This window comes from Nannobrachium achirus, assembly GCF_963921795.1.
Source record: "Nannobrachium achirus genome assembly, chromosome: 10".
In the NCBI taxonomy this organism is placed as follows: domain Eukaryota; kingdom Metazoa; phylum Chordata; class Actinopteri; order Myctophiformes; family Myctophidae; genus Nannobrachium; species Nannobrachium achirus.
The window spans coordinates 45,816,641-45,834,063 of NC_137819.1; the positions used below are offsets into that span (position 1 = coordinate 45,816,641).

General features: G+C 40.8%; 2 protein-coding genes across 3 annotated transcripts in view; one reads left to right on the top strand and one right to left on the bottom strand.

The window, feature by feature from the left end:
* The window catches only part of smap2 (small ArfGAP2), a 38,691-nt gene extending 32,587 nt beyond the window's left edge, over window positions 1–6,104 (top strand). For both annotated transcript variants that reach the window (XM_080734883.1, XM_080734884.1), the window contains exon 10: window positions 100–6,104. In XM_080734883.1, coding sequence (XP_080591009.1) covers window positions 100–225 — 126 coding nt within the window. In that variant the 3' untranslated portion in view covers window positions 226–6,104. The remainder of the gene's footprint in view (window positions 1–99) is intronic.
* Window positions 6,105–14,315: 8,211 nt separating this feature from the next.
* The window catches only part of rims3 (regulating synaptic membrane exocytosis 3), a gene marked incomplete at both ends in the record, with an annotated part of 39,856 nt that continues 36,748 nt past the window's right edge, over window positions 14,316–17,423 (bottom strand). Inside the window, 2 exons of the mRNA XM_080735049.1 lie at window positions 14,316–14,528; window positions 17,130–17,269. Coding sequence (XP_080591175.1) covers window positions 14,316–14,528; window positions 17,130–17,269 — 353 coding nt within the window. The remainder of the gene's footprint in view (window positions 14,529–17,129; window positions 17,270–17,423) is intronic.

Genomic DNA, 17,423 nt, shown 5'->3' on the forward strand with positions numbered 1-17,423 from the left:
TTAGACGATTATGTAATAATTGTGACAGGCCTACGACGCATCAGCATAAGAGCGTTTCATCAGCAGGGTATTAATGCGTATGGGTTTTGTCTCCCTCAGATGACTCAGCACATGGCAGGCATGAACTATTACGGCACCAACAGCATGAATGGATACAGTGGCCAACACATGGGAGGACCAACAACTCAGAACCCCACACAAATGGCAGCACAGGTCTGGAAATGATGTCACCTGCCCAGGAAATGATGTCATGTCACTGATGTCATCAGCCAAGGTGATGACGTAACGCACTGGTTCTCAATGTCGGCTCCGGGGGACCAGGGGATCGATCCAAACGGACCCCCTGGTCTGTAACTCTGAGAGTGTACGAGTGGAATCAGATCGGTTCCATCGGTATGCTCTAAAACAGGGGTCTTCAACATACAGGGGGTCCGGGACCCCTATGGGGTCCTCAGAGTTACTACAGGTGGGCCGCCAAATGTTTGAACTATTTGAACCCTAGCATCCCTGTTCTGAGTGGCACATTAGCAGATCTACAAGCTTACTGTAAGCTTGTAGATCGGCTATTTTTCGCAAAGAGGTTTGTAGAGAGAAAAGAAGAGCAGACTAAAGTATTTGACCTTTCAAATGGTTAAATGTCTGAAAATACACATTTAATACTCTAACATGATGTTTGTGCTGTCAAACAAGTCTAAGCTGTCTAAGAAATCTATGAACATTTTTAATCTGCAACACAATTTTATACAATATGTAGTGGGGGTCCCTGCTTCATCTCATTCTCTCAGCTAAGGGGTCCCTGGCCTGAAAACGTTGAAGACCCTTGCTCTAAGAGTTATATTAACACTAGGGATTTTTTTACAGTGTAAATTCCCCCCAAAATAAGTGGTTCCATTTGTACACTCTCAGAGTATCAGACCCCTAAAGGGTCCATTCAAAGCCCTGGTGGGCCCCCCGGACCAGATATTGAGAAGCAGTGATGTAATGTCATTGACCAACATCAGCGCTGGGAAAAACGGGAAACAAACTCTTCGTTAAGACATTCTTTATAGCAACAACGGATGAAGAGGAGGGTGGAGAGACAAAGTCTGGTTTGGGAGCCTGTCTTTGTCGCTGTTCCCCCTGCCGCACTCACTGCCACTCTCCTCTCGTCTACAGCCATGTTTTGCAGCTCTACAGTGCTTGCCTTCAGAACACTGTACCCCAGCCCAGAGATTGGGGTGCAGATCACAGAGTTCAAAGAATGGAGGTTATTTTCGTTATGACCACATTATCTCTCATATGCGATCTGTTTCGTGTGTGTGTGTGTGTGTGTGTGTGTGTGTGCGTGTGCGTGTGCGTGTGCGCGCGCGTGTGTGTGCATGCGGGCGTGCGTGCGTGTTTGTGCATTCTGGATGCGTGCTTGTGTGTATGTGCAAATCTATGCATACAGTAGTTACAGTACATGCGTGCGTGTGACGTGTGTGTGTGTGTGTGTGTCTGTCCCTGATTGTATCTGGTTTCTACTTTTCTAAACGCTGAAGCTTGCCTGCCTGTCTAATGATATTAACATTTTGAACAATTCCCTTTACATACAGTATATGATCACGTCGTAATCCCATATCACAAGACAAAGCATCTATTCTACAAAAAGCTACCTAAAGACCCCACTTAAACCCTAGTCTAGACTTAGTAAACTGGACCTCAGATGGCTCTATGTATGGACTGCTTTTTTCCTTCCACACCAGTGGTTCTCAAACGTTTTAAATGTCAAGGACCCCCTCAAGTTTGACAGTATGGAAATGGAACCAAATGGACCCGTTCAGGTTCATTTGGTTCCATTTGTATACTGTCAGAGTTACAGACTTGCACAGATCAATTTAGAACCCCCTAAACGGAGTCCCTGGACCCCACTTTGAGAACCACTGATCTACACCAAATCTCTACGCCAAAACCTACAAGCTGGTTGTTGTGAGCTAATCTAGATGTGCGATCTTTGGCTAATATTCACCCCATAATATGGACGCTGGGGTTCAAGTGGTTAGGCCTACCCTATGATATGATGTCCTCCTCTCCTCACGTTCTGCAGGGCTCCTAGTACAAACATGTCAATATCTAGCTCAGTAGTTCTCAACTTCAACCTTAAAGTGGTCAGATGGGTGTATGGCCCGTGTGCATTTTTATTTTAAAGAGTTTCACCGTGGATCAATGGAACCAACGTAGTGTACTAATAAAGTTATTTCCTATTGGTATCACTTTTTAATATCAATGTTATATTATCATTCAAATCTTAGTGTTTTTTGGCAATTAGTTGGGGGCCCGTTTGCAATATCCTCGTGGCCCTCCAGTGGGGCCCTGGCCCGCAGGTTGAGAACCATTGGTCTAGCCTATAATAATAGGCATCCGTGTCTGAAGTTCTAAACAGAGTTCAGAGAAACCAAAGAGCAACTCTAGCTTTATCTCGCCTGTACAGCAGTCAGATGTGCTCCTATTCTGTTCATATACAACTGTATGGCTACTGAAAGGTTTACTCACAAAAACAAATACAAGGACTACTCGCTTGTGATTTCTAGGGCAATTCAGATGAGGTTTCCTGAGGTTATGGATGTATGAATTTAGTGCAATAGACAGGGTGGCGGAGCTTGATTTCTTGTGAGCATTTTGATTGGCACATTAAGATCACATGAACATTGGGACTTTTGAGCATAATAACAGTAGTTCACTGTGCTGTAACCACATCAAAGGGAATCGTGATTTGCATGGCAATGTCCTGAATTCATGCAAGTCTTATGCTTAATTTATACTCGTCGTCAGTGGTGGAAAAAGTACTCAAATGTTTTACTTAAGTAAAAGCATCAATACTGCAAAGTAGAAATACTCGGTTACAAGTAAAAGTCCAGAATTCATAATTTACTTGAGTAAAAGTGCAAAAGTATTGGTGTCAAAATAAGTACTAAAAGTAAAAGTACTCACTCAGTATGCACAATATCCCGTTTCACATTTGTGCTGAAAATAGCTGATCTAGTGCAACTCGAAATACGCTTACTGTAATCGCTTGTAGATTAGATATCTTCGGCATGCGACAATGTCGTACAGCGAAGTATAAATTAATTCGAGTTGACACCCTCACACATCAAGGGAATACTCCACCTGGTACAAAGGAGAGAAAGGGAAATAAAAAGTACTGTAGAGAAAGGAGGGGGAATGTCAGGGATGTGACTAGGGGTGGGACGATACGCGATATTATCGTTTATCATGATAAAAAACACTCACGATAATCGTATCGTGGAGATTATCGTGATATCGTCCTTATGCACTGGGATCAATTCACCTTTTATTTGCCGAGCTGCATATCTGGTACCACTTAAACCCTCTATAATTGGTAAAAGGTACAGTTTATAATTATGTACTTGATAAATTATTTTTTCGCTCCCTATCAAAAATGTCTTTGCCAAAAAATAGCCGATCTACAAGCTCACAACGCGTCGCGGTGTTGATTTACAACATGTCGCGATAATGTTGTAAATCGTGATTTATTTGGTCACAATAATCGTGATATGAAATGTTCATATAGTCCCATCCCTAGTTGTAACCCAAGTGTTATTTATGGACCAAACTTTGATATGTTGCGATAATGTCACATTTTCTTTAAACTTCCTTAACTGCACAATTCAGCAATATAGGCTATAGCATTATAATATCATATGTGCGTTTAACGTTATGGTTACATAGGAGGCAAGGGAAAGTTACATCGGTGAATTTTTTTTCCATTACACTGCTGCAAGAAAATGTAATATTTTCAATACCTCTACACTGAATTTGTCATAAATATTCATAAGGTTTTTCTATCGTATTGGAGATTTCGATAATACAGTATTACCCAGGGTTCAAGGTAAAGGTCAGACATTGTTGAGGAAACATTGTCACTTTTGACCAGTGCCTCCACTGGACTGCATGACAAGAATGTGTATCTATCTATGATTGTGTGTACTGTATGTCTACAAGGATATATGAATGTGTTTCTGGAATATGTATCACTGAATGTCTCTCTTTAATGGATTACATCAACTGATCTTTTTCAGGGTTCGATTTGTAAAAAACAAATACAGAGGGGAGGGCGGGACGACGACAACTTAAAGCCCTATACACAGTACTTCTCGGTATTACAAATGATTAAAATAACCATTTTGACAAATGTACTGATAAAACGTATTCCCACTGCCAATAAAAATGAATGACCTTAGAGGGGATATCGAAAGCAGAGGCATGGACCCCATCCCCACCAGCAAATCGAACCCTGATCTTTTACATGCGTAGAATATACGAGGTTCAAAACTCTCCAAGAATGTGTCGACCACTGTCTGGCATGTTGTACCCAGGCTCTCTGTGAATTAACAAGCGCTGTCCACTTTGTCTCCGTATCACTGTAAGCGGGTGAAATTTGAATATATTTTGAGTTATTGTGCTCTCGTTTCTTTTGAACGTTCCATTGGCTGTTTCATAACCGCCTGTGTGTCAGTTTTGTGTGGATTCTTAACGTCACGGTGGTTTGTGGCAGTATATGTTGGAGCGCAGTCTGTGTCACTGTACTGTAGCAAGCAAGCAAGCTGTGAAACTGGTGACATCATTTTAAGGTCATTTGGTTGAATATGTTTTACTTCTTGACTAATAGTCAAAAGACATCCAGTCAGCAAACAAACATCTATCAGTCCTTTCCTCAGCTCCTCTCCTATGTTGCACACAAGGCCTTGCCAATCCATGTCTACCGATTTCTCCTTAAATCTTCTGTTTATCAGCGAATGTTGTAAATGCATGGCGCTATAGTTTCAGCCTTTCCATTTACCTGAATTACTCATCTGTAGAAGATGATATGAAAAACTAACTACAGGGGGAACAAAGTAAAATGCAGAGATTGACTGACCAGCAGTACTACATACTGTAAAATCAAGGTTATTCAGTGCAACCACCAGCCTCCGCATGTCAGACACCTGTAGAGGGTTATGAGCTTTACACCCTATAGTCTTAATTGACCGAAGGCTATTAGCATCTGAAGACAGTGGCCGAAGGCCGTTTTTCACTTTCTCCAAATTTAATTGAAAATTGCAGTCTACAAGCTCATGCATGGCGCTGCGCGCTGTGACGTGTTGTAGAATGGCTATTTTCTTCAAATGTTGGCCCCAGAACACAGAACAGGGACGCTGGGGTTCAAGACAAGAGGTTTTAACCGAGTGCCACGGCCAGCGTAGCCAACTGTTCATCAGCAGCAGTCTCCTTTTCCACACGTGGATGGCAATATAGTAAGTACCATGTAGGAGTGAGGTTAACAATGGCATTAGGATATTGGTCAGTTTCTGCTTGACAACTCTGCAAATGTTGCCACCCCCAAGCAATGAATGCAATCAATGGAAAAGCAATCACATTCCATGTCAGCCATGTACGGTAAATCACTCTTGGATGATCGAGGTGATGTTGTTTCCTTTCAGCTTCTTCAGTTGTGTTTATTTTTAACCTTAGGTATGCTTTGAATAATTTCTTTATTTGGCTACTATACTTTCTGTGAAACCAAAAGCAAATAAAAAGAACATCATTTATGTATAGTTAAGTCAATCATGACATCACATATTAATTCTTTGTCAGGTTGATATTCCTGTATATTATGTTCATTAATCATGATGAAATAATATGTATATTAGTTCTGGGTATTTCATACTCTATGCTTTGGCAATTCACCCTTTGTTAGCCTTCCGGTTGGTCCCTGACTGACCAACCAGCAGGCTCTATCTGCCTTGTCCCGCCCTGGTTCGGCCTTTTTTATGTTGAATTAGCTAAAACATAATTTTTGGAGAAATAAAAATATTTAAAAACATGCTGATTCACTATGGTGCCACTGAGCAGCTCCAATTGACTGAAACAAAGTTTGAAATTAAAATTGAGCACACAGAATAACAATATGAAGCAACTGAATTAACATGGCAGTGGATGGAATGTCCCACTGAATGTCCCTCCAAGTCAAAGCAACCAATGGGTGTGGAGAGGGGCAGGACAATGGGCGGGACTTGACAAAGGGTGAATTCTGTTGTCATGTCCACACAATATATTAAATATATGTAACATACAAGACTTGTCTATGTGGGAATATAAATAAATAATTGTTTTCATGAACATCTGTACATGGTGTTGATTTGCATTGATATACGAATGTGTCCTATCAAGGCACTCAAGAAGTCCATACCAGAGAGAGGATAGTGATTCAAATAAACTTTATTGACTTTGCGTCCAGATGTCAAAGGGCATGCAAATACAGGCTTCTGAATCTGAAATTGTCTTCTTCTTTTTTTTCAGTTTGGTTCTATTTTTGTTTGTTTTTATTATTATTCATTTTTTTCATTTTCTTTTATTTTTTATTTTTTGCTTTTTTACAAAACTACGTGCACCTTAAGTAATCAATTCTGCAGCGTACAAACCACAAAAATACCAGTTTTACATTATCAAATACTGCACATAGAAAACATTTACAAAGCACAGGTATAAAATTACAGCTCCCTTTCTTCCCTCGCCACATCACCACATCCTTCCAGCAGACGTTCTGCGGTGCTTTGCTCACTAGATGTGCTCTCTGAACGTTTCCTCAGAGGAAAAGGCAAGGCCAGTTTAGAAAAGACAACCCTTCATCCACCAACTCCAACTCCCTCCCAATTCAACCGGCTTCACAGGGTTTTTGTTTCACTGTTGCTGTTGTCGCCGTGTAATTCAGCGGTTCTCAACACAGAGTCGTCCGGGGACCCCCAGGTGCACTTAAGGGTGTTCCAGGGGGGTCCCCGGGTAAACTATTGGGAACCAAATATTTAGACCCTCATTGGTTCTGTAACTCGGAGAGCATGCAAAATGGAACCAAAATGGACCTGTTCTCAGAGTTAAATTAACACTGAGGATTGTATAGTGTAGAGTGGGGGTCCCAGAGATAAAAAATAATAATAATGGAGGTCCATGGCCTAATGCATATCAAACTGGGGGGGAGGGTCCTTGAAATTAAATAAGTTGAGAATCACTGGTGTAATTCCACAATCTGCCTCTGAGCCCATAGGCATCCCCAGATCAGATCATTCAATCGGTTGATGATTAAAAGAAACCACACACTGTACTTAAAATAACCAGACATCAATCTACTCTGCATGTGTTGAGGTATGTGGTATATGCCACGTAAACAATGTACAGTAGTTGTTTGTGCCTTGCAGATGGGCTTAGTAAGATGAAGGTTGTCTTCCATGGGGAGCTACTATGACCCCTAAGCCTAATGTATACTTTGTCACAAGGCAGTGTTGCTCGCAGACATTTTCAAGCTAAGGATGGATTGCATTCTTACCTTGAAAATGTGTTATTTTCGTCGAGCAACAAGTATTCCGTTGTGTGACAAAGTATACATTTAGGCTTAAGAGTTTTTTTTCTTTCTTTTTGCCAAGACAGATGAGAGAGGTTCAAATGGCTTCTCAGGAACTTGTGCTGTGACTAACAACACGTATAGACACAGGATGGTAACATACGATTTACAGCAGTGGAATGCCAATTTGCTTAGTGACCTAACCAAAAGACAGTGTTTGTTTTTGTTCTGGTTGACAGCTGCTACATAGAGAGAGGGGGGAATGCTTTGTGTGCATGCTTTGTTCAGTGTTAACCCCAATGCCACTACAGTATCTTTGTAGGATTACAATTCTGATTGCTCAAGTTTGTTACACTCACTGGCTTTACTTACGGCAGGTTACTTGACATTTGATTTGATGCAAGGTTTAGAATCGATCTTAATTGTTAACCATTATGCATGAAAAAAAAAAAGAGTTCAAATTACTGTTAGTTTAGCGGCATGGTTTTATGACTGATAAAACAGACACATATAATATGTAGATGCCAAATACCAAAGGCTCTGTAGTCTCATTCAGCCACACCTGAAACTTTCAATTGGAAGCGTCAGGATCAAGGCCCAATCAACTATACAGCCCATATGATCAATGATTTGCTAGCTCTCTCTCTCTCACTGGAGGAGAAAAGTTATTGCCAGAAGAACAAACTCTACTTTGAAGAGTGAAAGGCTACATCCATGCTACGTTCAAATACAGCATTGTTACATTTCAAAAGGATTCCAATGACATGATACTGAAAATGCTGCTAAAACTTTACATCATCATTGTCAACGTGTCAAAATCTTTATAATCAGCATCCTTAGGATAAACGTGCGGCAAACATGTTCTGCCTTTTTTAAAGTACAAAGAAAAACATTACAATTCCATCAGCCTCATTAAATTGTAATCATCTTTCTGAAACCCATCGTGGCGATTTAAATAAATCAGATACATTTCGCCAGATAAAGTTCATGCTTTTTCTTTTTTTTTTTACTCACGAGCTGTTCTTTTAAATGAGCACACAAAGAATAAGCCATTTACAGTAAAAGAAAGGTGGGCCTGAATAAGCAATAGGGCAAAGGCCCTTGGAAAGTCTTTGAAGAAGAGACAGTACCAAACCAATGACACTCAGATCTGGTGTGATGAGATTAAGAAATACATTCAGAAAAAACTATACATATACACATAGAACTTCGGTACAATATTTCAAGCAAAATACATTTTGTCAAAACTTTCAGTTGTGTGCTACAACAGTGAAGAAGCAACGTCTCCTAAACAAAATAAGGCCATTGTATACGGAACAAGCCCTCATTTTAGCAACAACCGAAAAGGCAGATTTTCCACCGCCTCTCTGTCCTGCATCTCTCTATGCTAAATATCTGTTCACCGCATCACCTTACAAAAATAAAACACATTTTCAAACGTAGCACTCAAAGAGACGATATAATATATAGGTCGATCTGAAAGACATTATAAAACAGTAGTTTTTCTAAGATTTTGCACAATAAAAATGAGTTTTAAAGTAGATTTCTACGCGGAAGCGAGCTTATGGGGAGGGTTTACATTCCAAAAAGGAAACCAACAAGAACATTTTATACAAGCATTTCCATCAGTGCCCACAACTGCATGAGACACCCCAGAGCTTGTCGCCTCTACATTCAAAGCGTAGCCAAACCGCGATGCTTTAAAGCTGCATCTGGACAAACAGAAGGACCTGGCCTTCAGGACGTACGAAAGTTCCTGTGTGCTGCAGAAGAACAGGATTCAGGAACTACAATGTTCGCTCTGATTGTCAGCTTCTGTCCCATTTCTGTCTAACTTGCCACCTCAAATCAATATCACCTCCCTCCCTCCCTCCCTCCCTCCCTACCTACCTACCTACCGCTCTCTCTGAAACCCAAGCACACCATAACATCTGTATCCGCAAAGCAGCTAGAAGCATGCTCATACAATAGATATGCATGCATCCATCTATCCATCTGTTAAATCTTTTATCAGGCTGTGTACTGTAGGTAGGCTATATAGGATTATCCAATTCCACCAACTTCTAGTTGTCTTGTAGAGCCTCTTAACCACGTATACCCTACATCAGGGGTCTTCAACGTTTTCAGGCCAAGGACCCCCTTAGCTGAGAGAGAGATGAAGCAGGGACCCCTAGATTCCATATAGTATCATCGTTTGACAGCACAATCATCAGTGTATTTTGGATTCATGTCAATATGTAACCACTTGAACCGCCAATACTTAATAAACTTGACCTTTCACTCTGTACTTAGTCTGCTCTTTTTTCCTCTCTACACCAAACCTCTTTGCCGAAAATAGCCGATCTACAAGCTCACAACGCCTCGTGCTGCGAGGCGTTGTGAGCTTGTAGATCGGCTATTTTTGGCTAAAGTTCTCCAAATATGGACGTTGGGTTCAAGTGGTTAATATAAAAAAGGAGAAAAAAAGTTTCTATCACACAAAGATTTGGAGGACCCCCTAGGGGTCCTGGACCCCCTGTTGAAGACCCCTGCCCTACACACTTTGACCCCAGGGGTCTGTATTTGGTCCCCTCCTTTTTTCTATCCACACCAAATATCTCCAAGCTCGATGCGTTGTGAGCTTGTTGATCAGCTATTTTAACTCAATGTTCGCCTGAATATTTGCCTATAATGACAGGATGGGCAGGATATAGGCGCTAAGGTTGATGTGGTTAATGATGAACAACACACTCCTTGGTTTGTCCACGCCTGTTGCTGGCACTGCTTAATGGAAGCCTTTTTTTTCTTCAGGCATCCATCTTTTCAACCTGGTAACTCACTTTATTTCACCGAGTTAGGATCTACCCCATAGCCACGAGAAATAAACGGTATGCAATGAGTTGACACGTAACAATAAAGTCTCACAACCTGTACATAATGTTTCTACTGTAAATATCATTAAAGCTCCAGGCTATAGATATAGGAATGAATGTTCGTGTAAATCCCTGACCCCATCTTAAATTCACAAATTGAGCTCTTTAATGTAGCCCACAACTTGAGCGTACAAGTGATTTTGGAATAGCTATCTACCGGTACATATACTCTATATCTCTTCTCTCAAAGGCTAATTTATGTTTCTGTGAAATTCTTCTCCACCAAAGCATGAATTAGATGTTATATTCCAGATGTCTACCTGACCTGACTCTGAATGTGCATCATATAGTTCGATAAATACACTTCATTAAAATACATATAAACACTCACACTATAATTTTTAAAGAAAGGCAATAATTCAGCATCACCATCTTTCCATTTGGTTCCAGGAATCCATGAAGGTTTTGGACAATTTTGGCAAATGCTCCCTATCCCCACACATAAAAGGTGTAGGTTATTTGTCTCTGCACACTTCAGCCCTCTGTTCAGTCATCAAAAAACTTGATTAACAATTTTTGTGTAGCTACTTAATATACAGCAAGGGGGACATTATACAATCTCGTCTCACAAGTTCCAGCACAGGGAAATCACATGGGAAAAATATCTAGTCATTTTATAGTTTACCAACGACAAAACATTCAGTGGTTAACATGGATGTTTTTGATCTATGTAATACAATTATATAAATCTCACTAAGGTTTTACTTGAGTATATAGTTTTACCGTCCTTCTATATCCTTCCAAACAAAAAGGTTTTGCTTCGTATTTTTTTGCCGTCCCCTGGCAATCACAAAAGGTGTGCGTCCAAGAAGAATGTGTGCAAATACCAAGAAAATAAGTCTGTATTTTTACATCATGCTAGCTGTCCACAAAAAGATATACAAATGAAAAGAAGTAAGTAAAATGATTTCATAACACATTAATATAAAGTTATACATCCAGCAAGGAATCATTTAAAAACGTAGAGGAAACACAAGAGGTGGGCCTGTAGGATAAAGGGGCTTGGGAGAGGAACCAAGCAACGGGAAAGTCTAAAGTGGCCGTCCTCTTCTGCCAAAAAGTTAAAGTTAAACGACAAGATCCCTTTTTTCCCCAAACTTGAAGAGTGCTAAAACGTGAAGTCTGCTGCTGGTCTAAGGAGCTGAGAGGACAAAAGAAAAACGTCACAGGATTGTCCCTTTCCCTACACCGAAATATAAACAACAAAAGAATACCTCAGCAGTCGTCGAAACAAAATGTGACGATGGGAAACGGTACAACACACAAAAGCATAATAGCTTCGGGACTGCCAGCTGCCCCTAAATGGCAAATAACTGTGTCAAAGGTTCAACATGGCTGTAGTCATGTTTTTTCTTTTCTTTTTTTTTTTTTTGGCGTCCTCAGTCAGTCAGACTACAGTCAGTTTCACGAGAGTTCAAAAAGAGACACTCGACAGTAACGTGGAAATCCTCGCAGTAAACATAGCTCAGTGTCAGTGCTGCTCTCAGACCATCAGTGTAATGTAGATCAGTGTTCATGTATCCCTGCTGTGTATCAGCGCAACAACAGCCTACAGGTCCTTTTATTTTCACTTCAAATGTTTATAACGTTGGAAATTGAAAGACCCCAGTCAATGACCCAAACCCCAGTCCATTATTTAGAATAGCATTAATAATTGGCAAGGCGAAGGCTTAATTGAACAAATGAAAAACATTCAAGACATCGATATCAAATTGTGATTCTGATATGAAATTGATCATGTTTTCCTGTTGTCGTTTTGTTCTTTTCCTTTTTATTTTATTTTATCTTTTATCGTGTTTTATATTCTTTTACTTTATCACTATTATTATTTTGATGCCCACACCAATGAGAAACTAGTGTTCTTCTTGGCTTAGAGGTGTAGAGGTGCAAAGACTTCTCGGAATTTCGTGCCGAAAACGGCAAAAATGTGACTAGTTTAGGAAAGTAATAGAAGAGTGGCCTATTGGACCTTGAAAGTAGACCTCAAAATACACGCGTTACACTTCCATGCTGGCATTCAATAAAGTAATGAAACGTTTACAGTGCAGATTGACCAAATTAAGAAATAAATAAACAAATTGTCAAACACCTAAGACGTATTTTACAGTAAAGTGCCATTTTTGACAAAAACAAAACAAAAACAAAAGACAAAGAAAGGTCAAGTCATGAACTACATAACAGTGCTTAAAGATGAATTAGAACTAGCATATTGTAGTGTTTCCACAATGCCTCTTACACCTGAAAGAAGTGAAACCACATGGCAGGTACATAATAACCCCAGAGCTAAATAATACTGACAAAAAAACTGCAATGTAAACCAATAAGTCACATTTCAACAAAGAAAACAAGAGCTCCATCTGGAATGAACAACATTGTTTACACATTTACAGCATTTGTCCGGGTTAGTTACACAGAAACAAGTGCCCAAAGACAAAAGTGGGGAGGTTAAAGGTTAAGGTTGGTTGCCACCATTGCAGACACAGAAAGAAAAACAGAGACACGCTCGTCAACTTCCGACGTGGATCAGGGAGTGTGACGATCAAAAGAGGAGAACAATAGGAAGTCGGAAAGAGTCCGGGTGCTGGTATACAGTTAGGAGTACAAGACTGTTCCCTCAAGGGCGCTTTTCCCCCCAAAAAAATGCATTTGTGCTGAGTGTCCTATGCTGTGGCCGTCCAAATTCTGTAAGTAGGAAGGAAGGCAGGTTCAGGACTTTGTACTGTCAGCAGCATCCCGCTGCTTCTTCTGTTTCCACGATGCAGCTTTTCAACACCTGGAGCCCGTTGACGTATCGTTTAATCACTCCCTTCTTCTACAGGCGATAATAATGATGATAATGGCGTTTCCTGTCCCTTAAGTCCCGCCGTTGTTTTCTCAGGACTGTTCGCGAAGACTAAATTAGAACGTGCCATACTCCCATAACATGGTTCAAACCAAGCACGAAAGATAAAACCAAAAGTCTAGCACCTAAACCCTCTACAAGTGTCGCAAGCAAACATGCAGAATGTAGCCAATACATACGTGAACACAAATAACTATTTTATCAACTATCGATTTATATATCTGTATAGAAACTCTCGCCTTGTGGAAATGAAAGATTAGCAGTGCTGCTACCTCAAATAATGGCATCCTTATAAACATCCAAGCCTCGCGCCCATGTGTGTGTGGGTGTGGGTGTGGGTGTGCGTGCGTGCGTGCGTGCGTGTGTACAATATGTGTGTGTGCTTGTGAGTGTGGCCTACCATTCTTAGCCCAGGTGTGCAGAATGTATCTATTTTTTGCATTACATCTACTGTAAGTCATCGACTCTGCTACATATACATGTTATATTGTATACTAGCTCAACTACTACTACTGATAAGAATAATAACAATATTAATAATAACAATAATAATAACAATAATAATAATTGCTTTGGTTTTAAAAAATAAAGTTTTCCTTTTTTTCCTTAGTTTGGCATAGAGAGTTTAGAAACTGGCGTCATCGTGGCCCTGGGAGGAAGGGTGTCATGGAGGTCTGTGGGATCGTCTCCGAGTGAACTCTAGTTGGGATGCTAGAGTAGAGAATGCTACATGTTCTAGTAAACTCTAGTAAACTCTAGTTGGGATGCTAGAGTAGAGAATGCTACATGTTCTAGTAAATTACACGCGCCGAAAGTTGAGTCTGACCAGTGTTTAGCTGATGGGTAGCGACTGACAAATGAATGGCAACATGTCTGCATTATGTACCGTAAATGTAAAATATGTGATATGACAGCGGTGGTGGTTATGTTGAATGTGTGTTTGAATTCAGGTACTTTGTGCCTTCTATAGCTTTTGTGTGTGTGCGCATGTGTGTGTGTGTGTGTGTGTGTGTGTGTGTGTGTGTGTGTGTGTGTGTGTGTGTGTGTGTGTGTGTGTGTGCGCGCGTGCGAGACTGTGTGTGCGTGTCTACGCCTGCCTGTCTTGCGATTCAAATACAGCGGCCTTTTTGTGTATATACAGTACGCGTGTCCATGTTCTGCTGTGTGTCTGGCTGCTACCGTGGTGGTGGGAGTGTCTTGTGTTGTTCTAGGTGCACGAGGGGCTGGTGGCGCTCTCCAGGGACGACTGCGAGAGGCGTCTGGTGAGCGGGCCGATGCTGGGGTCGGCCAGGGAGGAGGTAGGGAACAGCTTGTACCAGCCGCTGACCGGGCCCGACAGGTCCAGGTCCTCCAGCAGGATCTGGGCCATTCCCATGAAGCACTTGTGGTCCATGCGCCCGTAGTCGCCCCACACTATCACCTGGAGGAGGAGGAGGGGGAGGGGGGTCAGTGCTGGAAAACGTGTGCTGGAAAATATTTGCTGAGTATAGTGGGTTCTAGGGGATTCACCAAATATTCGACTATTAGAATATCAAAGTCACTATTCGACGTTGTTCACCGAAGTTGAATATTCGCTTTTTTTGTTTGTTTTCTATCTAAAAAATATATAGTTTATAAAGCTTGGCTAGATAGGAAGTCATAAGAATGAGTTGTCAGTGCCCCTGGTGGATGCATTTTTTAATGCTTTATACCAGGGGTTCTCAAAACCTTTTAGGCCGTGACCCCCAAAATAAACATATTTGAACTGGGGACCCCCACCCTGACAAGCACTTGGAACTGTAGGTAATAGATTTAATGTGACCCGGTTCCGCAGATAAATATTGTGAAAATAGCAGATCTACATGCTCACAACGCCTCGCGTTGCGAGGCGTTGTGAGCATGTAGATCGGCTATTTTCACAATGTTCGCCTCTTGTACTTAATATTTGACAGCTTGGCCAGTCCTGTCGAATATTCGACTATTCGAATACTTTGAGGTTGAATAATTCGAATACTAAAAATCACTATTCGTGAATGCCCTAGTGGGTTCCAGACGACATGCGGTCACCGCCTCCTAGTAATTCATTTTCAATGAGAGGCGGGCGGCTATTTCAGCCGCGCAGCGAAGTTTAGAGGCGACGAGGCGAGCGGGCGTGAGAGCTGGATTGTGTTCATCTTTGTGAAATACCGCGCTGCGTTTACTCGCAGAGCGAGTGTGTTTGTGTATCACCGCGGCGCGGTCCCCGCAGATCCAAGCGGGAGCCCCTGCGACAGACCGCTGCCCGTCTGTAGAGCGCCTAAAAGTCCGGAATTCAAAATGTACTTTTTTTTGTTTATAGAATCGAATAGAAATAGAATTTACTATAATCACATTTTTGTCTTAGGAATGCGACAAATACAAAAATAATCTTATTGAACTCAAGTCTCTATGGCATGAGTAATAAATCAACCACACTTGTAATTTCCAATTGCATCTTTGTAGTTTTAAAAATCGTTCTAAGCCAAGTGGATTAACCTGACTCTGCCAGATGGTGGCTTATTAACTCAATACGCCACCATCTGGCGGAGTCAGGTTGACTCAAGTGGATGGCAGTGTTCACACCAACTATAAAAACAACAACAACAATACAATGGTTAACGATATAGTTATAGTTATCTTTATAGTTATCGTGTCCTGTGGGAATGGCGCTTTAGGCAGGGAAGGGAAAAGAAGGATGACGGAGGAGTAACATGATGACAGATGATGGCACAGGAATCAAGATGGCTACCTGAAAGTGGTGCTCTGTATTATAGCCTAATAAATACTGTTAAGCATCATTCTTATCAAACTGATTACACATGTCTTTGCTGTTGTAATATATATTTTATAACAACTTGAAAAGATGGCAAGAAGTAAGGAGACTAAGGTCAACACAGCAATTCAGCAAAACATATTTTTTTCTTTTTAAAAGCAAACATTTGGAACTCTGGAAGTCTTTACTTCTGGGGGGTCCCTGGAACAACATATTTTGAGATGGGGGCCTGTGGCCAAATACATGTACTTTTGGGGGTCTTTGACATGAAAAAGTTTGAGAAACATAGAAGAAGGATTTAGAAGACATTAGAACCAGGTAAAAAATAGTCAGACTTCATTCACGATTTAAAAAAAAAGAAAAATAGCAAATCTACAAGTTCGCTGTGAGCTTGCATATCTGCTATTTTTTTTAAATAGCCAAAGCATAACATAATGGTTAAAGTAATAATGCGTAATAAAACGGTCCAGGGCTAAACGGGCTAAGGGACCGACTGGCCAAGACGGAGGAATGACAGGGTAGAAAAATATATTTGTAAAAGGGGAAGATCGAAAAGAAAACGCAAATCACCAGACGGGGTCTGCATGGCTCCAAGTTCGGAGCAAGACCTTTTTGAAAACAAACTGAAATATTTGACCAAAACCAAAAACCTATTTATAGGATTAACTACACCTCTGTGTAAATATTATGCCTAACTGTTTGACCCAGACAAAAGCAGCTGTAGACAGGCAGGCTAAACTGAGCGAGAAACATATTCACAACACTAACTGTATCGTAAACGTATGATAACATTTTACTTGTGCCAAATTAGAGAAATCTCACTGTAAATCAGCTACATGACTCAAAACTAACATTTCTCAGAACTATAACTTTCATCTAACAAATAATTGCCTGTGTCTGTTCACTGTTGCCATGGAAGTCATGTGAGAAGGTCACATTCTATCACTGGTAAACATAGCATTTCACTGAGCCAAATCAGAGATATATCACTGCAAAATAACATACTGTTCATGATTCAACACATTTATCATTACTTTGACCTTTCATATAACAAATAACGTCATACTGTATGTCTGTTCACTGTTGCAATGGAAACCACGTGAGAATTAAGGCCATATACTATCACTGGTAAACATATGACAGCATTTCATTATGCCAAGTTTGAGAAATGACTGCTATCTCTGGGTTCAGAGGTATATTAATGAAAACAGAGTAGAGGAGAGGAGAGGAGAGGAGGATTCAAGTGTGTACCTGTAAGACTTTGCCCTGAGGACTCTCATCAAACAACAGTGCCTGCTGGTAGGTGGGGTCTAGATTCTTCTTCACTGCTTTGGTCTTCTTCTTGGACAAACATACTCCATTCTCCAGAAGATACACCTTCACGTAGGTTGCTGCAAACAGACAACATAATATATCAGGGGACATTTTCAGGCCAAGTTGAGCGAAAAATTAAGCAGGGACCCCCAGATTCCATATAGTTTCATCGTTTTGACAGCAAAATCATCTGGATTTATGTTAATTTGTGTTTTCAGATATTTAATGAAC